This window comes from Doryrhamphus excisus, linkage group LG19 (genome assembly GCF_037039965.1).
Source record: "Doryrhamphus excisus strain RoL-2023G ecotype Guam linkage group LG19, RoL_Dexc_Guam_v1.1, whole genome shotgun sequence".
In the NCBI taxonomy this organism is placed as follows: domain Eukaryota; kingdom Metazoa; phylum Chordata; class Actinopteri; order Syngnathiformes; family Syngnathidae; genus Doryrhamphus; species Doryrhamphus excisus.
In genome coordinates, this window is record NC_136375.1 from 7,194,097 (window position 1) to 7,218,015 (window position 23,919).

The 23,919-nt window shown below is 40.8% G+C and overlaps 5 protein-coding genes and 1 long non-coding RNA gene across 8 annotated transcripts in view; 2 read left to right on the plus strand and 4 right to left on the minus strand.

The window, feature by feature from the left end:
- Positions 1 to 7,449, plus strand: part of fmn1 (formin 1) — a 26,099-nt gene extending 18,650 nt beyond the window's left edge. For both annotated transcript variants that reach the window (XM_058057854.2, XM_058057858.2), the window contains 5 exons: positions 3,333 to 3,425; positions 3,757 to 3,808; positions 3,904 to 4,053; positions 5,297 to 5,378; positions 5,461 to 7,449. In XM_058057854.2, the coding sequence (XP_057913837.2) occupies positions 3,333 to 3,425; positions 3,757 to 3,808; positions 3,904 to 4,053; positions 5,297 to 5,378; positions 5,461 to 5,505 (422 nt within the window). In that variant the 3' untranslated portion in view covers positions 5,506 to 7,449. The remainder of the gene's footprint in view (positions 1 to 3,332; positions 3,426 to 3,756; positions 3,809 to 3,903; positions 4,054 to 5,296; positions 5,379 to 5,460) is intronic.
- Positions 7,320 to 8,795, minus strand: grem1a (gremlin 1a, DAN family BMP antagonist). Its single transcript, XM_058057880.2, has 2 exons — positions 8,650 to 8,795; positions 7,320 to 8,567 (listed from the first exon to the last, which is right to left on the minus strand). Exon 2 carries the CDS (start codon positions 8,560 to 8,562, stop codon positions 8,035 to 8,037), a length of 528 nt encoding a protein of 175 aa, XP_057913863.2. The 5' UTR covers positions 8,563 to 8,567; positions 8,650 to 8,795; the 3' UTR covers positions 7,320 to 8,034.
- scg5 (secretogranin V) lies at positions 8,794 to 12,279 on the minus strand. Its single transcript, XM_058057879.2, has 6 exons — positions 12,107 to 12,279; positions 11,550 to 11,775; positions 11,269 to 11,418; positions 11,056 to 11,168; positions 9,414 to 9,467; positions 8,794 to 9,329 (listed from the first exon to the last, which is right to left on the minus strand). The coding sequence occupies exons 2-6, from the start codon at positions 11,773 to 11,775 to the stop codon at positions 9,192 to 9,194; spliced, it is 681 nt and encodes a 226-aa protein (XP_057913862.2). The 5' UTR covers positions 12,107 to 12,279; the 3' UTR covers positions 8,794 to 9,191.
- A 282-nt stretch (positions 12,280 to 12,561) lies between these two features.
- On the minus strand, positions 12,562 to 15,734 carry LOC131107647 (inactive Rho GTPase-activating protein 11B-like). Of its 2 annotated transcripts, none has more exons than XM_058057871.2 (8): positions 15,387 to 15,734; positions 15,219 to 15,315; positions 14,862 to 15,118; positions 14,490 to 14,641; positions 14,322 to 14,420; positions 13,011 to 13,172; positions 12,859 to 12,937; positions 12,562 to 12,757 (listed from the first exon to the last, which is right to left on the minus strand). In XM_058057871.2, the coding sequence occupies exons 1-8, from the start codon at positions 15,560 to 15,562 to the stop codon at positions 12,673 to 12,675; spliced, it is 1,107 nt and encodes a 368-aa protein (XP_057913854.2). In that variant the 5' UTR covers positions 15,563 to 15,734; the 3' UTR covers positions 12,562 to 12,672. The 2 variants fall into 2 exon arrangements, 1 of the variants encoding a protein (XP_057913854.2); XR_009120291.2 differs by having other exon boundaries at positions 12,689 to 12,757; positions 13,011 to 13,167.
- A 726-nt stretch (positions 15,735 to 16,460) lies between these two features.
- Positions 16,461 to 21,221, minus strand: actc1a (actin alpha cardiac muscle 1a). The gene is made up of 8 exons (XM_078799060.1): positions 21,188 to 21,221; positions 20,384 to 20,537; positions 19,440 to 19,568; positions 19,173 to 19,368; positions 18,945 to 19,106; positions 17,184 to 17,375; positions 16,880 to 17,061; positions 16,461 to 16,789 (listed from the first exon to the last, which is right to left on the minus strand). The coding sequence occupies exons 2-8, from the start codon at positions 20,510 to 20,512 to the stop codon at positions 16,646 to 16,648; spliced, it is 1,134 nt and encodes a 377-aa protein (XP_078655186.1). The 5' UTR covers positions 20,513 to 20,537; positions 21,188 to 21,221; the 3' UTR covers positions 16,461 to 16,645.
- On the plus strand, positions 17,884 to 22,126 carry LOC131107654 (uncharacterized). The gene is made up of 3 exons (XR_013630376.1): positions 17,884 to 18,470; positions 19,459 to 19,610; positions 21,952 to 22,126. It is a non-coding gene; the product is annotated as an uncharacterized LOC131107654 (long non-coding RNA).
- Positions 22,127 to 23,919: the final 1,793 nt, after the last annotated feature.

Consider the following 23,919-nt stretch of genomic DNA (forward strand, 5'->3'; position numbering starts at 1 on the left):
AGGTAGCTTCCCACTTATCCCACTTCTTCACTATCTAAACCATCTCTGCACGGGCCTCTACACGGGCCAGTAACCATCTTGGCTGTATCAGCTGGGCTCCAGTGTGGCCCCAAGATGTGTGCCGCAGATTGCTTTCTTTAGCTTTCAACACAGCTTTGTCATATTTGCCATCAACCCAAACCAATTCAATCTGGAACGAACATCGCAGCTTCTTATTGTACTGCCTGTTTGAATCAGCATTATTGTTGCTCTTCACTCTCTCTAGATTTGCTCTAGGCTCGGTATAAAATGCTCCCAAACTCAGATGAAGGCTGTTTTGCTACTGTTGAATGTTGCTCTGGAAGTAAATACTGGAAGTAAATATCAGTTCCTTTTAAACTCTGGTGCCATAAGAAAATCTGAACTATTACCTATTATTTTTCCTTATTGTTACTAGGCAAAATTCTTGTCTAGTAAAAAAAAAAAAAATTTCACACTTCAGTTTTACGAGAGTTCTTTTCTGCCCCAGACAAAAGAAAAACCGGTAGAGTCACACAACAGTCAACAAGAGAATGTATTGCATAAGAAAGGGGCAAGCTTTTTTCACTACAGCACCCTATGCTAGATGTAACTGACCACTACCACACTTAAGATTGGCACTCACTACATGTATTGTACCATGCATTCTAGTGTATAAGGAAACAGTTTGTTGGCAACCCTTGGAAACAGCAACCACTATTTAATGTAAGCGTCTGAGCCAGCGTGTACATTTTTGTATTAATTGTCCCATCACATCTGGGACACGGCACAATAATGGGAACTCAACCTGACGGCATGTATGTATGTATGACGGTGAGTACAAAGTATGATGCCAACCGGGACCGACTGTCACGAGAGGGGTCGCGAGAGCCGGTTTGGAACCCAAATGCAGAGACACTTCCAAGGAACAAAAATGTTTATTCAACAAATGTAGTCCACTCGGGTAAGTGTAAAGGGTGAAAAGTACAAACCAAAAACAGCTACACAAAGTCCAAAAGTACAAACCAACAGAGAACGAAAAACCGTAAACGGCTAGCAGGAAACAGAGAGCAAAGTACTGAAAACACTGGATAAAAGATCTCACAGGAAAAAAAAACAAACAGAAATTTCCATAGTTTAAAACTACGGGCAAGAACTCGCAAGAAAAAAAACTAGAGCCAGAAATCAAGGGCACAGGCGGCTAACACAATGCCGAGCAAGCGAAGGACATGTAGGTTGAGATACGATCTTCTGATGAGGCACACCTGCTGCCATAAGAAGCATAAGAAGAACAGGAACGAGACCAGTTGTTAAATGAATGTACATATATGACATATATGACATATACTACATGTACATATATGACTGTATCAATGCAAATTGAGGGTTTGGTTTATTCTTAGGCTTAACTTTCATTGAATGTGCGCCAACAGTTAATATATTTAAAAAAATTATGTTGTGTTTTGCGACATTTTATTCCATATATTTCCAAAAACTAGCATACCTGAATTTGATAGACAAATTACTACTACTACCCCAGTGTGCATCCTTACTACTCAGCTATGTGCTGTGCCAAAAACATGAAATTATTCCCTTTAACTGAGGTGAAAGTGACATTTAGAAACATTTGCAACCCCAATTCACCATCAAACAAAGGTACGGTATTCCCACATCTGAGAGAGTGTTTACATGAGCGTCCGTAACCCACTTCAGTGGGTTACAAGCACACGTTTCAAACACAAAGGGTCCACAAAAGAACGCCACACCACACGGTGTAGACGGAGATACTTGCCTGCACAGTTTACACAAATCCTGAATGAAAACAGTATTCTTTTGTAATCTTATCTGGGAGATGTTGATCGAGCGTCAGGCAGGAGGGGTGCAGCCGCTATTATGGCTGGCCCGTGCAGACTGGCTCCTCTGATCCACTGATTGGACGCAGGGCCAAAGGAGCAGAGTTTGCAGTCGCCATCTCAAGGTGAATCTCAATAAGTGAGATCTGAGGAGGAAGCCGCGCTGATAAACTACTTCTGTTGAGGAGTTGCTCTGCTCCGTCTGTCCCGCTTGTCTTTAATCAGACTATATGATTCAACTTGGGTTTTTGGTTTTGACTCATTTACCCATAGGAAATAATGATAACAGGAATACTTACTCCACTATTAAATGTGTAGAATTTAAGTCACATTCTTAAAGTCAAACAACATTGGCCAGTGATGTCACAGTTCATTTTTTTAGCATTCTTAATTGTCTAATCAGTGTAAAAACAAGTGAAGCAAAAACTACCAACACTGAAATGTAGGCGTTTATTATGCACTGATATCTATAATAGTGGCGGCACGGCGGTCGAGTGGTTAGCGCCTCAGAGACCTCACAGCTCAGAGACCAGGGTTCAGTTACACCCTCGGCCATCTCTGTGTGGAGTTTGCATGTTCTCCCTGTGCATGCGTGGGTTTTCTCCGGGTACTCCGGTTTTCCTCCCACATTCCAAAAACATGCTAGGTTAATTGGCCACTCCAAATTGTCTATAGGTATGAATGTGAGTGTGAATGGTTGTTTGTCTATATGTGCCCTGTGATTGGCTGGCCACCAGTCCAGGGTGTACCCCGCCTCTTGCCCAAAGGCAGCTGGGATAGGCTCCAGCACCCCTCGCGACCCTCGTGAGGAAAAAGCGGTAGAAAATGAATGAATGAATGAATGAATCTATATTAGTGAGCTGAGTGTCCCTTCAGTCGCCATTGTTAATTGCTACTACACAGGAAGCTGAGCACAAGATTGTGATTGCTCACTCTCAGGAAAAGCTCAAATACTAAATGCCGAAGCTCATTTCTTTTACATATTAGAATTTTTTTCAAACAAGTAATGCAAAAATGGGGCGGCACGGCGGTCTAGTGGTTAGCGCGCAGACCTCACAGCTAGGAGACCAGGGTTCACTTCCACCCTCGGCCATCTCTGTGTGGAGTTTGCATGTTCTCCCCGTGCATGCGTGAGTTTTCTCTGAGTACTCCGGTTTCCTCCCACATTCCAAAAACATGCTAGGTTAATTGGCGACTCCAAATTGTCCAAAGGTATGAATGTGAGTGTGAATGGTTGTTTGTCTATATGTGCCCTGTGATTGGCTGGCCACCAGTCCAGGGTGTACCCCGCCTCTCGCCCAAAGACAGCTGGGATAGGCTCCTCCTGAGGAAAAAGCGGTAGAAAATGAATGAATGAATGAATGAATAATGCAAAACTGACTTTCCCTGTTAACTAATAACATTGATGAGGCAGGTAATTCTAGATAATTCCATTTTTGGGAAAGTAACTTGTGACTTTTTTCTGTGTTTTGTTTATTAAAGGATGCGAAAAGGACGTGCAGAAAGTCTGCTCAGACTCTCCCGAAGAACATCTGCAGCCGTTTAAAGACAGAATGGAGACTTTTCTTCTCAGTGGTAAGTAATTATGTTTTATGTAACCACAACAACTATGAATCACTAGTAGGCTGTGAAGTTACCATAGCTAATATTTAGTGGCTTTTTGGTCCGAGACTTGGCCTTATAGAGGCGCCTTGAGATTACTGTTGTTATGATTGGACACTCGTCATAATAGCAGTTTTATTTTTTTGATGTGTGAACAAAACTATGACATTAAATAGGCGTCATTGGCGTCTTTTTGTGATGATGCTAGTACAGCGTAAACAAATCTTTATAGTGCTGTTTGAATGGTGCTGAGATGTTCATCGTGTAAAATTATGACTCTCCTGTCTTGTCTACTTTCCTTCAGCACGTAAAGAACATGCCGAGGCTTCATATCAGCTGATGGCTGCAGAGAAAAGGTTAGAGAAAGAAGTCTATAAAATATATCTCAGTCCAAAATAATGCACATTCTTTTTATAATATGCATATATTTGCATCTGGCACGGATGCTCAGTTTTCAGGACCTGTGTGTGTACTTTGAGCTGAAGTCCAAGGCAGGAGACAAGGAGTTGACATCCGGTCATTTCTTCATGCTGTGGTTTGAATTTAGTGCTGACTTCAAGGCCAGGTGGAAAAGGGAGAACAGGAACATCTCTAAAGAAAGGTATGGGACTGCATAAAGATGCAGGATAGTTCAGATTTTTTGACAGGAAGTTGTATGACACCCCCATAAGCAGTCCGTCAACAATGATTCACTCCCTACTTTGTGTCCTGAGCCGAGTTCTGGTTGGATTTTGGTGCTAAGGAAAGTTGTTCCAGCTAGTTGGTGGGGACAGTTAAGTAAAGAGTTTGGCTTCTCAAAACAATATGCCTTCAAAAGCATAATACATTTGACCACAAAAATGCCTACTAGAAAAAATCAGACCTCACAAATTATCCATTCATCCATTTTCTATACTGCTTATCCTCATTAGGGTTGCAGGGGTATGTTGGAGCCTATCCCAGCTGTCTTCAGGCCAGAGGCGGGGTACACCCTGGACTGGTGGCCAGCCAATCACAGGGCACATATAGACAAACAACCATTCACACTCACATTCATACCTATGGACAATTTAGAGTGGCCAATTAACCTAGCATGTTTTTGGAATGTGGGAGGAAACCGGAGTACCCGGAGAAAACCCACGCATGCACGGGGAGAACATGCAAACTCCACACAGAGATGGCCTAAGCGGAGAGCCGGCTTGGCCACCGTGTGGCCCATCTAAGAAATAGCTTTTCTTCTTTAATATTACAACTTTATGCTACTAAAATTACATTATTTCCCCCCTAATATTACTCTATTCTAGAAAGATAGTGATTGTTAGATTAAAACTTTTTAGTCCTCATATTTTTACCTGGGGCTGCATGGCGGACGAGTGGTAAGCGCGCAGGCCACACAGCTAGGAGACCCAGATTCAATTCCACCCTTGGCCATCTCTATGCGGGTTTGCATGTTCTCCCCGTGCTTGCATGGGTTTTCTCCGGGTACTCCGGTTTCCTCCCACATTCCAAAAACATGCTAGGTTAATTGGCCACTCTAAATTGTCCATAGGTATGAATGTGAGTGTGAATGGTTGTTTGTCTATATGTGCCCTGTCAATGGCTGGCCACCAGTCCAGGGTGTACCCCGCCTCTCGCCCAAAGACAGCTGGGATAGGCTCCAGCACCCCCCGCAACCCTCGTCAGGATAGGCGGTAGAAAATGAATGAATGAAATTCTAATTGTAATTACTGCAAATTTTTCCATTTTTGTTTTATTTATTTTGTGTTATTTTGTGTTTTGCTGTAGGTGTAAAAAGCAAGTGTCCTAATACACTTCATATAGTTCATTGATCAATCAATCAGATAATAAAATGTTTATGACTCCAGGATAAAAGAAGCCCAGATGTCTGTGAAGAGGATCACGGCAGAGAAGAAAGTCGAGACCAGAAAGATAATCCCTAACAGTCTGGTAAGTGTAACACACATCTTGCGGTCATTGTTGTGTTATATTGCTTCCATGGATGGTACCTGATATGTTTCATCACCAACAGAAAGAACGCCTGCGACAGAAAGAAGCGAACATGACCTTGACTTAACATTCTCACTTACACATACTTGTATATAGATTTTATACTACACTGGAACCTCTTCAGTCAAATACTTTGGCTTTGGAATTGAACCGAACCTTGCTTAAACAAAATGTGCCTCAAAAGTTTTTGCATCTCCATGCATGATCTTAAAAAAGGAAGGATTAATTCCACAAGCGCTTTCCATCTTTCACAAATGGGACCATAGAACTGGAAATTGTACATATTGTAGAGTAGGAAAGTGGTTCAGGCTGAGATGAAATGCACTATAGTTTAGTTTTAGCTAGTTTTAATAACTTACATTTACACTTTTAATGAAGTTAAGAATACTAAATTGTAAAAAAAAATGCTTGTACTGAACAGTACTACAGTTGACACTGTTTCCATTACTTCCTATTGTAAAATGATTGGTCCAATAATTGTCCAAAGGCCAGAATTTGTCTTGGCAGACACGTGAGGGCCAGATGGTGTTAAGAAATAATTATCTCGTGTTATTGCAGTTAATTGGTTCCAGAGCGACTGCAACAAGAGAATTTTTATAAAGTAGGATTCAATATCAGTAAATTGAATATTTTTGTAGTTAGCATAAAACCTGCCTAAATACAGTTTTGACCATCTTTAGCGCCCTGTAGACATGAACTAACACCCCTGCAATCATCATGACATCATGACCTAATCATAAAATAATGTAACGTTACTTACCAGTGAAGAGTATTACTCTCCTGACGCTGTTTGTGATAAGGTAGAGCCCCACGATGCACTTCAATCAGTTTATGACCAAACAGAGAACACATCCAGTGGACCCATTCACACAGGAGCTGCTGTCGGCCACTTACTGCAATGCTAACCTGCTGCTAGCACTCAGCTAACAGCCAACTCTAGCAAGCTGATGTCAGGGATTGATTTCAGGTACTATGTTACACTTCATATGAATGCCTTATATATGCAATCCCAATCATTTAGCCAATGAATACATACAATTTGCTTAAATATGCATTTTTGTTTTACGAATAGTTCAACTACAAATCAGTGATTCTCAACAGGTGAGTAGCCGTTTTCAGTGGTTTTCAGGGCAAGAAAATGATCAGATTCCCGAGAAAGCACCTTGTGTACTTGTCTGTGCTATTGAGTTGATGTTGGGTCCCACAGTCAAACCAGTTGAGAACCACCACCCTAAAATACAGTCAAATGTAAAAATCTCATTGTTTACATCATATAAGTAAACTCATGGTCTTCCCCACTGCATTTTCTGTGAAAGCATATTTTGTGGCCTCCGTAAAAGCCTGTTCTTTTTCCGGTGCTCCTTCATTGTAATGGCATGCCTCTCTGTTGAGAGAGCAGAGGAAGTATTGAATGAAGGAGCACTTCTCCTGTTTGACTAAATAGTTTAGTTGACATGATTAGGGGGATGTTTGACTGGCCAAATGAAAAGCCTATTGAAGACCCCTGGTATAAATTGTCTGTAAATGTGAACAAGTACCTTAAAAGAGGAATGGACATTGTTCAACCTGAGAGGTTCCATGGTACGATAATGTTAGGACCATTTTAACATCACTGAGCTGCTGGACTTTAGGCTGCAAGGACCAGGATCAGGATTAGTGTACAACAACTTTTTTCATTCATTCAACTGGGTGCATTTTTTTTTTGCTGTTTTTTTAATGACTGACACTGGATACCTAAAATGTAGATTGAAGAAAGCAATTGTGCAATATTAACTTCACTGTATACATTATTATATTTCACAGAATGGATGAATTCTAATGTAAGTAGTCAATGCTTTAGCTTTCTCAAATAAATCATTTCAATTTTGGGAATCATTAATTCTTTTTATTCACAAGCAAACAATGGCAACACTAATTGCTGGCGAAATAAGCAATATCGGAACCTCTTACATCCCACATAGTGGAAACTATAACCATCCAAACAGGTAGCCAATATTTGTTTTTACTCAAAATATAACATTTTAGCCTTCATCTACAACGTAAAACATTTACACAAAGACATACATTTTACTATGAGTTAAATCTTAACATTTATTTAAATAATGCACAACAATTATAATTATGTGACAATGAAAGGACATTTTAGAGGCACAATGAGAGCTGATTAGTCTTATGTGTATTATTTCCTTATCATACAGAACATTTTTTTTCAAAAAAAAATATTTTTACATTTATATTACTATAAATAAAAAAATATTGAAACAATTTTCCATGAAACCCCTCATCTAAATTTGGGGAACATGTTTTTATGTCACTATGAGTCATATAACTGCATTTTATTAGTCTATCATAACATTTTGGATGCGCTTGGGTATTAAAAAAAAAGGTTTATTTACTTTTCATAACACTTTTACACGTAATTTCATAGAGTGCCATTTAGCAATGCACTCAATCATTATCATAGTGACAAAAATAATACACAAAGTAAAATTTCATCCGAATCGGGAGAGTTTTTAGTCAGTTCTGGTTTGAGTTGTTATAGGATATTTCCACCATTTTTGAATGGCGCTCGTCTTTTCCAATCGTCCTTTCTGGTCTAATCCGTGTTTGTTGTAGTGCATCTACACTGCTTGACGCGCTGTACCCGTTTCTTCCGGGTACCTGGGATTTGTCCAGGGCAGAACAGGGTGTACGTAACGGTGCTGAAGGTTTTGGGTTTGCAGGCCGAGCAGGACTCGAACGCTTTTCCATCCTGGTAAATGTGCCTCGGGATGTAGAAGGAGTTGCACTGGCCGTAGCAGAAGCGGTTGATGACAGTCCGGCTCAGACACCCCTCTTCGTGGATGGTCTGCTTAAGTGGCTGAGTCTTACACCAGTCCAGTCGCAGGTATCGACGCTCCGTGACGTGCAGAGCCTCCTGACTGGACTCCAGTACCTCTTCGGTTGCGGTTCCGGGCGTCATCCCGCGGGAAATAAATCCACTGATTGGGGGTGGGTGACAACGATCCGGGTCGTTCTGGTTGGATTTGTTTGGGTGAGGAACAGCGCCCTGGAGGGCATCTAACATGCCGGGAAGCAGAACCAGAACCGCGGAGAAGCTCAGCAGAGACTCGACTCTCATCATGGACGCTGGAAACAATATGGACGCATTTACGCACAGTTTTTACGCACACTTTACGCAATTGCATAAGGCTATAAAAGGACCAATTACCTGTTGTTTATCTCCCAAAATATTCTGACTTAAAGCGTGCGTTCACTCTGGATATTGCGTGCCGTCTGTGGGTTTTATCAGGCACTCTCTTGTATTGGCGCAAGACACGCCCACTCCAAAAAAAAACACTTACCACTCTTGTCAATGCAGATATTTCTTTTATAAGACAGGACCAAAGAAAATACAGATTTTTGTTACAACATATTGCAGCAGTAGGATTGACTTGCACAACAAAGTGCTGGGATTAAGTTAGCATAACAAAGCAACGTGGAAATATGATTTGTGATGTAATGAACCATTAAAGACATATTTCAGAGTAATTATGGAAATAATCTGATCTTTTGAGCACTCAAGCAGTGAAAGATAATACCCCAATAAGTTAATATTTGTCTTGTATAAATACTAAAGTGATATTTGCATTTATATAAATGATATTTGAATATAAATGCTCTCCTATTCAACAAACACATTGCAGAAAATGTTTGACTGCTTTAGTGGTAACCCAAAAAATAAAATATCCCATGAATGTGATAGATGCTGTTTTAAATTGCGGATTTGGTGCTTGGAGGCATGGTTGACGCCACATCCTGCTTCTCCTCCTCCTCCGACGAGAAATCGGGAACGGATTTCTTGGCCACCACGCTGTCCAGCCTCTGGCCCATCAGGTATGGGTTGGCACTCTGTAGACAGGATATGATGAAATACGGTAAGTCGAGGAGTCAGTTTTATTAGTAACTCAAAAGATATGTTGGTATGTTTTTCACCCTTTTACTCCGCTTTGGTCCTCCCTTTAGTTTTTGGTACAGAAGTTCCTTATTCTGCAAAAAAAAAAAATATATATATATATATATATATATCAGGATGTTTCCCAACCAGTATGAATGTCTCAAGTCAATATTTCAAATGAATACATAAAATAAAGAGCCAACTCTACCACAAATGACACTTGTTTTAAGTTTTGATTGACGTTTCCAACAGTTTCCAACCCCCACCACATCACGTCATCTAACAAACAATTACATTGGCTGAAGCAGCTGGAAGAAATATTTGCTTTTGCTCCTTCTCTCCCTCTACTGATGTGAAGTTATTTTTAAACTTACTGTAAGCTAGTGATGTGCCGTACCAAGGATTTGTTACTGATTCGAATACAAAGTCAAATTCAGGCTGGTATCGGCGACGCAGAAGGGTACAAATCATGGCAGAGAAGAGAAGAGGTGAGGAGCGATGATAACCATAGAATAGGAAGTGGAACTTATCGCAACATTTCCTCGGGGCCCTCAAATGCCTCATAAAAGCAATGATTCATTTTTTTCTTTGATTTACAGACGATGTTACTATTTTAGGTGGCACGGAGGCCTAGTGGTTAGCGCGTAGACCTCACAGCTAGGAGGACCAGGGTTCAATTCCACCCATCTCTGTGTGGAGTTTGCATGTTCTCCCCGTGCATGCGTGGGCTTTCTCCGGGTACTCCGGTTTCCTCCCACATTCCAAAAACATGCTAGGTTAAGCGGAACAGCGAAGATGTTAACCCTTTTCACAGCCGCAACAAACGTAACCACATGAGCCATTGTATGAGAATGCAGTAGTTTGGAGAGTGATGCTTTTCATCACAAAGATGTGACTGATTAAATCTTGCCTAATGCTTCTGATGAGTCACTTCTTATAGGTAATAATTATGTTTGCATATTATCAGAGGTCATACTAGCTACTTTGTAACCTCTGCCCAGGTAAAATATCACTATAAAAAGTAATTCGGAGTATCTGTTGACACCACTTGATTTAATACATAAATGCAATGTAAAAAAATGTAATTAATTGATTTAGATAAAGTTGCTAACTTTATTTTTTAAGTTATGTTCAAATAATAATGTTGGCTATTACATGAACTTAATTTAGCATGTCATATACACTCAAATTTTATTGTTGGTAAGCTTAAAACAAAATTCAAGTTGCCATGACTTAATAAAATTAGCTTGGTAACATAATATATATATACAAACACACACACACACACACACACATATATATATATATATATAAAGTTACTGCTACTTAAAAACTGTGTGAATTCTTATTATAATTAAGTAGACAACAAATTAAATTACTTTGAATAAAATGATTAAGTCAGTTGACTTAACATATTTCTTTGAGTTACGAACTTAAAAACTTGTCCTTATGACAACAATTATTCAGTAAGCATTACTTAAAATAAGCTTTGAGTGAAGAGGAAAAGCTAATTTGCTCAATGCAATATTGTTTGTTGGTTCAAAGCAATTTCAAATTAAGTTGTCATAACTAAGAAAGACTAATGGAAATTGTTGCGTTGATTTTTTTTTGTTGAGGCTCAACATTTATTTTTTTGAGTGTAGGAGCTATTCACTTGCTGCAGTCATAATGTGTACTGACCCACTTCATCAGAGCCGGGTACTCATTTCCTTGGTCATATAGGTGTCGGTGCTTTTGGAACTCCCGGCTGAACTCAGCCGTGTCTGGAGCATTTTCCATACACCCGTCTGTTGCTGTAGATGTAGATGAAGCACATTATATGCAAATTATTATCATCATCATCACAAAATGCACAAAAGGAAAACAATTGAAGCATAGAATGTTAGATAGTACCTGTCTTTCCTAAAGGACAAGGGTTCGGAGGGTCCGGGTAGCTGTGATCGTCACTGAAGTCCTTGGGAACGTTGTCACCTGCCAGCTCAGCCACAATGTTAGGAATGTTGCCATAAGGACCAAGGTGCTGCAGCCCCTCATGAGCACCGCCTAGTGGGGGAATATGTAAGTAACAGCAATACAGTATGATTGTTATTGTTATGTAATATATGTACAGTATCTAACTGTAATTGACAGGCCAAAAGTAAAGGCACAATCTGTTCAACAGCATCTCACATTACCCTGGATGCTCTGCGGGCCTACGATGTTGGTGGCCTGGTGGGCCGGATATTCCACCCTGGGCCGAGCGATGCCCAGCTGCTCCATGACCCCGTGCAGGAGACGCTGGATGTCGGCCTCAGACACCTGGCCGACACCGGGGACACTGCGGGCCGGAGCGCCGCCTGGTTGCAGGGCCGCCACAAGACCCATCAGTGATAGCCGCACCGCCCAGCTCATCTCCGTCATCTGCAGGTGACCAAAACAAACACACACATCGACGATGCGAAAGGTACAAAATAGAATTCTGTTCAATCCTTACGCAATTACATTTGAGTAAAGATATTTATATTTACTGTAACGTTATGACGCACAGAAACGCAAAAAGAATTGTGTAGATCAAATGATGGCGCTGAGTAAACACAGCGGTTAAGGTCTATTTATAGCCAGCATCACGAACCTATACAACAATACTATAACCTATGATTTACATTTAGGCGATAAGGTAATTCGATTAAAACGTTCGCCACAAAACGACAAGTATAACCTCAACACTGGTATAGCTATTTTTCTTTCTTACCTCGTATCAATAAAACGACCTGCGGACTAAACAAGATGTCCGTCAAGGTACAAACCACAACGAATGCCCGCGTTTCCGGATTTCAAAATATACTTAAAGCAACAAAGCACAGGTGAATGATGTGAGCGCCATTTAAATACACAAACATTTCCCAGTGCCTTTGTTTTGATTCGCCTGAAATGTCAAGCGTCCAAATGTAGTCACTGGATGCTTGTTTATTTTGAAAGTCCATGCCTTGGTTTCCGCTAGCTTCTACAGTAGTGTCCAACAAAAGGTCCAGACTCGGTTGCTTCGAAACCAACAATCCTCTCTTTTGATTGGCTGTTACAATTGTTCAACATTAAAACGATTGGGTGTCAAATTTCAACATTGACGTTACATTATTTGCTTTACAAATGAAAAAGACTTTAAATAAAGGCTGGATTGGAAAATTATGTAAACAGTATGAGCTGTAATTGGATTTTAGAGAAACACGAACAAAACCTTTATTAGGCATGAATGATACAATGGCATCACACAGACACTTTACAACACACAATTTGAATAAAATATTAAATAGTGATTTCTTATGGAGATGAGCGCCTCCTCCATGGTGCAAGATGCAGTGCAGGGGAGGATGTGGAGGAGACTACATCCTGTCCTCTAACCAGACTTGGAAATGACCCAAACACAAATCATGTTAAAACACTAAAAATATAAATACAATTCAAAATAGCTACTTTTCAAATGGTCCAACAATTCCAAAAACTCACTTTTTCATTTTCTGTAGTGTAGAATCTGTACCAAGATTCAACGCACCCGTGATGGAAACTGCAAGCGATGAATTATGTTCTACAGAGGTTTATGAAAATGTTGTATTACCATTCATGCAGAACAAACGTACGTTGTGTGTGTATGGAGGTACCTGCACAAGGCATGCAGGCCCTATATAGGACCACGTTGGGGAAAGTCCCCAGACCAAGACTCCTCCTGAGGATCGGTCTTTCTTGCAGGATGGACTCTTGTTTCTGCTGAGTGATTGGTGTCCTGACCTTTGACCTTCCTTGAAACCAGGGCACAGTCTTCGCTGACCAAATGACAAACGCATTTTGAGCAAATGGTGAGTGAAGCATATGGACCAGAAATGCGCGATTCAATGAACCGCTGAATCTCCCATCGTTGTCACATGCATGAACTAGAACACTATATGCACTTCAAAATTTCACTCATCACTATTTTTGAAAATATGAAAATGCTGTGGTTGACCACTATTCGTCCCCAAAAATATGCATATTTAAGCAAACGTTAACTATATTTTTGGCCTAAATTAAGCATAACAGCACTTTCAAAAACATGCACAGTAGTAGTAATTAGCTTCATTAGCATGAAGGCTAGAAGTAAAAAGCAGCAGCTAACCTTGTTTTATCAGAAGGTAAATACCTTAGTATATGATGTATTCATGGTTATAGTTTAGCAGTATTACAGTGTACATCACATGTTTAGAAATTCTAGGAAAATGAGTAGGAAGAAGCAGAGTTTATTTAATAGTTTGTTTACTTCCTGTGTTACATGTTCCCTACTATTAGTCATTTATCTCCGTATAACTTGTGACTGTAGACTACAGTAGTTTGCACAGGTCACTGGTTAGTAATATTACATTTAGACAATAGCTACCATAAAGAAACAAGTAACTCTCCAAATGCTAAATTGGGTTTATATTACGCCTTATTCTCTCTTATTATAGCTACTATATTGGTTCATACGAGTGTAAAGGTGCCTATAGGGATGTTATTTCATGTCTAGAGGGCTCTAATGTTTCTATGTGTTTACTAAGAGTATTTGATTTATAAATAAGGAACCATACTTTGTGGTAATAAAGTATGGGATGGCTGAAGGGGTGACCGTACTTGCCAATAAGCTCTGGGTCAAACAGCTGTGGCTGTAGGCAACCTCACAATGTTTTTATAATTACCATTATTAACTCCACAGTATGGGTTGCACATTTGAATGGTTAGCGTGCAGACCTCACAGCTAGGGGACCCGAGTTCAAGCCCACCCTCGGTGTGTGGAGTTTACATGTTCTCCCCGTGCATGCGTGGGTTTTCTCACATTGCAAAAAAACATGCTAGTAAATTGGCTGTTAATTGTCGACGCCAAATTGTCCATATCGTCCATCATTTGAAAGTTAAGAAAAATGACATTTCAAATGCTCCCGGCAACCATTTTAACGTCCTACCTTTCAAACTGTGACTCTTTCCAGTGCTTTTCTTTGAGCTTGTTGTCTTGAAGCTCATCAGGAACTCCATACTGTCCATGACAACTTTAGGAATGGCACCTGTTGAACATATAGATCAATCCAAGGTCTTAACTGGCAACATCCTGACAGTTGATGGGATTATGGCACCAAATGATTGGGGCTTTTCGATGAAGGTGCGCAGGATGAGAATTCGGAGTTCAAAGCGCCCTTCAGACATCTCATCCATGTTGGGGGGTGGTAAAAGACAGGGAGCAAAGACGGTGGCCAGATTGGAGCTGGTCATCAGGTTTTCTTCACATCTGACAACAAAATACCATCAGTATTAGAGTAACATCTTCAAATTGCTTAGGTTACTGAATTAACACTACATTAATCTTTATGACAATGTACATGTCAAACATTTAAAGTGAATAACATAAAAAATTTAACAGTCAAAAAGGTGTTAAAGCAACACAGGACAACCCAGGGAATCTTCCTTAAAATTTAAAACCGTATAATAATAAAATCAATTCATCAAACCTGCGGGATACCCTGGCCAGGAACTCAAACAAGTAATGTAAACAGGAGGAGTTTCTGGCAGGCAGTAAGCAGGACAGCATTTGGAGGGCAGAGGTTCTGTCCTGCAGAGATGGCAGCATCTGTGCTTTGAGCATCGCTTCTTGGATCGCTGAGGGAAACAACGGTTCTGGTAGTTCCCTGGAGAACTGCTTGATGAGGGTGGCCACATCGTAGGGGATAGCTGTGGATAGACATGCCTCTCCACGATTCAGCTTGGCCTGCAACGTTGATAAATCCAGAACATTTAGGTAAACATGAGGTTCAATGGAGTGGCTCAATCCACTAGATGATGCCATTGCTCCTAGGAGGACGACACACCCTCAGGGTCTTGATGCGAGGAAGAGAGCCTGGTTTTCTGAAGATACCCACTGTCCCAGCACGCTCCAGAAGAAATGTACAAGCATCCACCAGAAAGCTGAGACACACCAGTGTCAAAATGTATTTAAATCACAAAATCACGGATAGCTTTTCCTCACTCACACTTACCAGGGCACAAGGCCAAATTCAGGAATCAAGCACCTTGACAAATTCTCCAGAGGAACACCAAAAACCTTTGCACCCCCAAGGAAGAGTCTGTCATTTTTTCTCTCGACGCTTTTCACATTTATTCCATGACTGACTTGAAGGTGAAAGCGAATTACATTACTGTCCAAACCCTTCATGTTAAAAATCACCAAGTGGTATTAAAAACAATGATTAGTATAACATTCGCTTGTAAAAACACAAGTCAGCCGAGGAGACGGGTGCTAATTAGGCTCATTTATACCACCTGTCAAACACAAACGTTGCTGCTTTTGTGACGGCTGGGAAGTCAGAGTGGTTCTACTTTTAACCAATTAATCGTAAATTAAAAACAAACATGGCTGTCATCCACAATACGGTAGTTTTTATGACCAGTTATAGTTTTGTGTGTACTGACTGCAGTGCTTGAGTTTACAAAGTCTAAGCTATATAGTAGATATTTCCTAGTGGTCTTGAATGCAACACCATATTTTCTTTTCTTTTTTTCTACACGTGCCGTTTTGAATTAAACCGAGAGTTACAATGTAACTGTGAAGCGAGTTAAATAAAGAGCCTGTACGCATGCGCACAGACGCAAAACAGTTGTCTGTTGGAACCTGTACAATAAAGTTTTGCGAGCTGTCCGTCATTCATCCTGCTGAATAGAATACAATCCCATCGAGCCTATGAAAACGCCACAGTAAGTATCGACATAAAGTACTTGTATGTACTTTATGGAAATCCTGCACTGAAGGTTTCATCAAGAAAGCGCTCAAGGGACATAAATGCAGAAGAAAATCTCAACATATTTCTTGTAGTGGAAATCTTGACCATGAAACCTGTTAGCTTCATTAGCATGAAGGCTTAGAAGTAAAAAGCAGCTGCTAACCTTGTTTTATCAGAAGGTAAATACCTTAGTATATGATGTATTCATGGTTATAGTTTAGCAGTATTACAGTGTACATCACATGTTGCAATTCTAGGATAATCAGTAGGAAGAGTTTATTTAATAGTTTGTTTACTTCCTGTGTTACATGTTCCCCACTATTAGTCATTTATCTCCGTATAACTTGTTGACATTGTGCTGTATATGCTATGAATGCACCAGACAAATCAGTTGACTGTTAAAGCAGCTATTTTATTACAATGGTACATGTATATACAGCATAAGGCACAGTAGAAATACAGACAGGGGGTAGGAAAGTTGCGTTTTGGTGGGATGTCGCGGTGCTGATGGTGGAGATTTAAAAGCACTTCCTGTGAACGATGGAGGGGCCTGCCTCATCGTACTCCTGTTTGCTGATCCACATCTGCTGGAAGGTGGACAGAGAGGCCAGGATGGAGCCACCGATCCAGACAGAGTATTTCCTCTCAGGGGGAGCGATGATCTAAAGATGAAGGAAAGGTTGATAAGTGAACCGACACACAAACAAACTGCTTAATGAATGCTTTCATTTCCGCCAGGTAACGCTGCTCACCTTGATCTTCATGGTGCTGGGGGCCAGGGCTGTGATCTCCTTCTGCATGCGGTCAGCGATACCAGGGTACATGGTGGTACCACCAGACAGGACGTTGTTGGCGTACAGATCCTTACGGATATCGATGTCACACTTCATGATGCTGTTGTAGGCGGTCTCATGGATACCAGCAGACTCCATGCCTATGCAGAAGGAAGTATTGCAAATCTAATTGAAAAACTATATATTTTTATTTGTTTGTTAGGCATTCTGATTGTCAGATTGGTCTTGTAGAATGAATGGGATGTGGTGTGTTAGTACATACCAATGAAGGAAGGCTGGAACAGGGTCTCGGGGCAGCGGAAACGCTCGTTGCCGATGGTGATGACCTGCCCATCGGGAAGCTCATAGCTCTTCTCCAGAGAGGAGGAGGAAGCAGCGGTGGCCATCTCGTTCTCGAAGTCCAGAGCGACATAGCACAGCTTCTCCTTGATGTCACGCACGATCTCACGCTCAGCTGAGGAGGGGGGTTCACTGAGTTTGTCTTGCGTTCATTTGACTACAAACATGCTTTTTGTGGACGTCATGGTATGTACTGAACAATGAAAGGATGTGAGGGCCACTTTGATATTTTGGAAAGCAACATTTGAAATATATTTCAAGATTTTATATTTGATATATATTTGAATATTTCATTTTTTCCTTTTTACATAAAATAAATATTTATTCTTAAATAATAATAATAATAATATTTTTTACTCATAATATTATGACTTTATTCCCATTATATTCATTGACTTTTCCCCCAACCTGTGTATCCAAAAATTTTAACTTTAATCCTTATATTTATATTTTTACTTTATGTTTTTTAAATAATTAGAATATTACTTTTTTCTCTTCATATTTTCACTTTATTCACGTTAAATCAAAGTTGTTTTTTTAACTTTCCAACTATTTCAAACTTTATTTTCTTGTCATAATTATGACTTTATTTTTCTTATTATTACTTTTTTCCCATTCTAATTTTCCAAAAAATATAACTTTATTTGTTGTTTTTCATAATATTACAACATATTCTCAAAAAGTTACACATTTTTGTCATTCCATTCAATATGTTTTTGCTTTAATTATTTAGACTTTATTCATGTAATGTTACTACAGATTTTTTATTTATATTTATTTTTAGTATTGAATTACAGCAGTTTCAAACATGGAGGGCCGAGACCCTACAGGTCTTCTTTCCAAACGGTCATTAAAGCAGGTGAGTTGAATGATTAACCCTCCTTTAGTTTGAGGGGAGGAGCTCGTCAAATTATTAAATCACTTGCTGGAGAAGCTGGTTGGAAAGAAAACCTGCAGTGCTTCGGCCCTCTGTCGACATATGAATTACTGTATATCTTTAGAAAATGGCCCCCGGGCCGCCGTTAGGACACTATACTTTGATTTTGAATGAATGCTGGCGATGTCGCACAATTAGGAATTTAACAATTAGGAAACATAACAATAGGTTTTATAGAATTAATTTTCTTGGTTCTTTTACAACAGTTATTCCTAAAGAAGGACCAGCATCAACAAGAAGAGAAGAGCTGTCGCCGTACATGTTTTCACTAAGGTATGGTGATATTTTTTTATGTTAGTTTACTATTAAAGGAACTGTATGCAACTCACATTTGTTGGTAGTCATGTGCATGTCCGTGGCGCATAAATACACAAAAGCCGTCTTGGAGAGACGACCGACAATTTGCAGTCATGTTGTTATGACGACAGCTATACATTCAATGATTGCTAATGTTAGTTGATAAACTTACTAACATTTGCTGACAACAAACATAACTAATGTGTGTTGTCAGCGTACTCAAAAGCAGGAAGAGGAGAGATATAATGGAAATACCATGAACCAGTTGCATACTGTCCCTTTAATAGTGGTAACCTTTTATACTTGTATGCCAACTAGCAACATTAAAACATTTGCTATTGTTTTACTAGTGAAAGTGGTTAACCTATTTTTAGACTTGAAGGATCCTAGAATTGTGCATGTGTATTTCAATCTTGCAAGTTAGTGGGTGATTATCCTGAACGTCCTTACCAGTTGTGACGAAGGAGTAGCCACGCTCAGTCAGGATCTTCATCAGGTAGTCGGTCAGGTCACGGCCGGCCAGGTCCAGACGCATAATGGCGTGTGGCAGAGCGTAACCCTCATAGATGGGCACGTTGTGGGTCACACCATCACCAGAGTCCAGCACAATACCTGTCCACAGAACCATTTGTCAGATGCAAAAACCCATTTTGATACCAGTATCCAACGGGCACTCACCGGTGGTACGACCAGAGGCGTACAAGGACAGCACAGCCTGGATGGCCACATACATGGCAGGGACGTTGAAGGTCTCAAACATGATCTGGGTCATCTTCTCCCTGTTAGCTTTGGGATTGAGGGGGGCCTCTGTCAGCAAGGTGGGGTGCTCCTCTGGGGCCACTCGGAGCTCGTTGTAGAAGGTGTGGTGCCAGATCTGATGAATCCATTTGAATTTGTAAGCACTTTGTAAGCACTTTGTGTTAAATCACGATGCCTGATTCTCACCTTCTCCATGTCGTCCCAGTTGGTGATGATGCCGTGCTCGATGGGGTACTTCAAGGTCAGGATACCCCTCTTGCTCTGAGCCTCGTCTCCCACGTAGCTGTCCTTCTGACCCATGCCCACCATCACACCCTGAGCAGGAAAGAAAGCCGCCTCAGAATTGCAGGAAATAAGGTGCATATACACACACTGTCTCAAACACGCGCCCCGCGGGCCAAATGTGGCCCGCAGGACACTAGTTTGAGGCCCCCGCCTTGATATGAAAGTTTAATGTTAGTGCGGCCCGCGCAAGTTTGATATGGATGCTGTATGGTATCATGTACCCAGAAAAAATTATTACGTTTGATTAATGTTCATGTTAAAGGTTAAATAACTGTTAATAGTTATCCTCCCTATCCGTGTGGAAGTGGTAAGTTTTTGGTTATTTAAGTTTAAAGGAAATAACTTGAAGGCTACCGTTTAGGTCGCTAGCTTTCTAGTTTGCGAGTTAGCATGTGTCTCAAGACCCTGCAGTTGCACAATATGTTGTAAATAAAAAGAGTATAAATGTGACTATAGTCGTGTCTACAGGGCTCTAATAATGCTTTGTTAATTTTAATCTGAAAAAAATAATTTGTCTACCCACCAACTATATGTGGTTTCTTAAGGTTTTATATTTGCCGCTTTATTATTATTATTATTATTATTATTATTATATTTATTTATTACTGATTGATTGATTTTCTTTATTCTTGATTTTATTGTAGAAAATCAGAACCAAAGCACTGAAAAAGTTTGTGTATTTGTCTGTTTTTAATAAATGCGTTTTTTGTTTTTTTTTGGAAACCCTGATGCGGCCCAGCCTTGCCCAGACCCAGATCCAGTGGCCCCCAGGTAAATTGAGTTTGAGACCCCTGGCTTACAGTAAAACAGGTTTTAGTTTAAATGAGGATTGTATGGTTTGTAACCTGATGACGGGGGCGTCCAACAATGGATGGGAAGACAGCACGGGGGGCATCATCACCGGCAAACCCAGCCTTGACCAGGCCAGAACCGTTGTCGCACACGAGGGCGGTGGTCTCGTCGTCGTCACACATGTTTGGTCTGTTGTTGATTGGCCTTCTGTGTCAAAGAACGCAGTTTTTAAACTTACAGTCACATTTTAAACACTGCAACACTACACTGACATTCACATGGGCACAAATCTCCTCACTTGACTCTCACCAAAACAGGACATGGTTTGATTCCCCAACACACTTTGCTCTATTTTTAGCCACGGAACCCTTGTCTTCCCTCACCCCCCACCCTACTCTACTGTATCTCATCATTAAAACACAGACACTTAACAGCTGAGGCGGTGTGTTCTCTGACAAGCGGCAGCAAGGACCTGGGTCTCCCCTCAGCTGTCGCCATTTTATAGTACTCCTTTGTTTCGAGGTCCCTGGACCAGTTTGGCTTTAATAATGTCATCGCTATGCTTCCTTGATTGTTAAATTAGAAGTTTGGTATACTTGAAATCAAATCAAAACTCAATGAAAGTGGTTTACGCTGTTCTGTCAAATCAGAGTTAAAGTTGGAACTCTAAACTGTAAAGCTCACTTTGTCCACATTTTGTATTTTTCCTCATTTTGCACTGAACCATCTTCAAGCACAGAATTAGAAACATGACACCCTGATCTACACTAAACTTGAAATTGCATCAATACTGTTGCAGTAGGTCCTAACCGCCATGCTTCAAAAAGTACAGCAAGGAAATCAGTAAAGGGACTCACCTAGCGTTGCAAGATGCAAGACTGGAGTTTCCACTGGGACGAAGGGCCAGGGTACGAGGGATCCTTAAATATGCACCGACGTGCTCGGACTGGGGGGGCAGGTGGGCGGACTCTTTAGTTCACACAAGTCCAAATATGTGCCGCTCAGAAACATGGGGGAGCTGGTGTCGGGGATGCCACCAAAATGGGGAGATCTGGCCTTAGGATGGCACTTCATTATGTGTACCGTTAAAGGCTGAAAGAAATCACTGATAAGGATTACATGCTAATTAAGTATGATTAAATATGATGTTTCTGCATATTCAGGATTTTTAGACTTTGATGTCACATTATGTATATTTGCTTCATACACAGCAGTGATTTTTTTTTACCCTCTCATATGTTTAACAGGGGTCCCCAATGGAGCCCACTAAAGATGTGTTAATATGACTAAGCTCTCAAAGGCCACTGGGGAAGTGGGTGATTGAATGGAGTGACGGTAACACGAGCTCCTGTCTGAGCGACAGTCAAGGAGCCGTCTAAGGGGACTTGCTAGTGTCATGGCATGTGTAAAGAGCGAGGCTGGGGAGAACCAGGGGAGGGGAGGCAAACACAAGTAGGACAGCTGAGATGCAATATTGTATGAGGAGGGAGGTGTTTGGTGTGAGGGGGGTGGGAAGAGCTATAGCCCAGACCTCCAGCAGACGACAGATTCCCTGGGATGTCCTGTGCAACAGCAGTAGGCAGCCTTCTCCACTCTGATTGGCTCCCGTCTTTCCTTTTAGGGAAATGGAGCGTAACAGGTGCCGGAGACTGCATTGCACCCTCCCCTCAACAGGCTGTCTGGAGGTCGTCGAGACCCCCAGGCTCCATATTTGTCATGTTGCGTCGCTATGCCGGGTTAATAAGAATGTAAATACCTCCCACAACATCAACCGTTCCATTTGGAGGCGTAATGTACTTTCATTCCCAGCTTTTATTGGCATCCTTGTAGTTTGGACACTTCAAAAACTCTAGTATCAAAAATAAATTGTTGAAAATATTGCAATATCAAGAAAATAATCCATTAAATTCTTGTGTTAAATTAAAAACAAAGACATCCCTGAGATACATATCTCTCATTGGACCGTGACAGTATGACTTACCCGGCACTGATTGTGGTAATGACATCACGCCAAAAGCTGTCAAGATGAGCCATATCAAAGCAAAGGGAATTTGGACTCGGATGTCCCACTCATGGATTATGTATGATCCCGTCTAAACTCACTGTTGCTATACTGACCATTCTATATTTACCTTTTTTACAGCAGCAACATGTAGCTGTAGCTGAAAAAATATTCTGCCAGTCGAGGCTTGCTTTGTACATTGATGGTGGACGACATTTAGCTTTATTACACTGCTCAATCATTTTCATACTTCATAGCTCCACAGTACCAATGATGCTTGGACTTTTATAGATATATTATAGAAGAATAGAGTTTTGAACCATTCTTTGTGAATTTGTAATTTTTTTTGGATGTTTTCATAATTACACAGGTTGAGATATGGTTGGTTGACACCCCCATAATGAGTTTAACTTTGACTTTGATACTTTTGGTCACCATCAACAAGCTTCAGGCATCATTTTGCTTCGATATTTGGCAGAATTGGTAGTGTTCATTTCAACTGGTTGGTTTCCTAGAACATTTGAAGTATTGTGAAAATGGGGTTAGGGTGTGGCAGGCTTTGGGTTTTATTGGTTCCTGAACATCCTAACAAATCTTTTCATTGAAGCCTTACAGTTTTGTCTTCTTTTCGTTCATTCATTCATTCATTTTCTACCGCTTTTTCCTCGCAAGGGTCGCGGGGGGTGCTGGAGCCTATCCCAGCTGTCTTCGGGCGAGAGGCGGGGTACACCCAGGACTGGTGGCCAGCCAATCACAGGGCACATATAGACAAACAACCATTCACACTCACATTCATACCTATGGACAATTTGGAGTGGCCAATTAACTTAGCATGTTTTGGAGGAAACCGGAGTACCCGGAGAAAACCCACACATGCACGGGGAGAACATGCAAACTCCACACAGAGATGCCCGAGGGTGGAATTGAACCCTGGTCTCCTAGCTGTGAGGTCTGCGCGGTAACCACTAGACCGCATTTGTGGTTGATTTTGCTTTTTTTTATTGGCTTGAGGCACATTCTCAAAATATAATTTAACAACAGAAAGCAAAATGATGCATTTGCGGCCCACAGATGTTTTGTCATTGGCTGGCAGCACATTCTAAAAATTTTGGTTTAACAAGGAAAACAAAAAAATCTGCAGTAATTTTACAAGAATAAAGTCTAAATATTAAGAGAAAATTTGAAAAAAATAACAGCAGAAAATTTAATAAAATACTGTCATTTTACTGGAAAACGAATGGTTCAAATAAGTAATGCCATCATTGTTTAAAACCACAAAGCTTACAGGAACAGGCACCACATTTCTAATTTGGGTCTTCATCTTAGAAGGTTTGGGGAACCCTAAATTAAATCAATACCTTTTTTGGTTGTCAGAGGCAACAAACCCCGCTTTATGCCAATCAGACACCAGAGACCCCCTCCTCTCTTTATCACCGTGCCTTTATCAGGCTCAAGCAGATGGGTCTGAAACGGGTCATGATTTTTGAGGCAAGTTCCGTCCTTAAAAGGAAATGTAGGACGCAAACGGTTTGTCTGTCTTGACAGCTGCCCCCTTTGCAAACCCCCCCACCGCCCCCAGACACACAC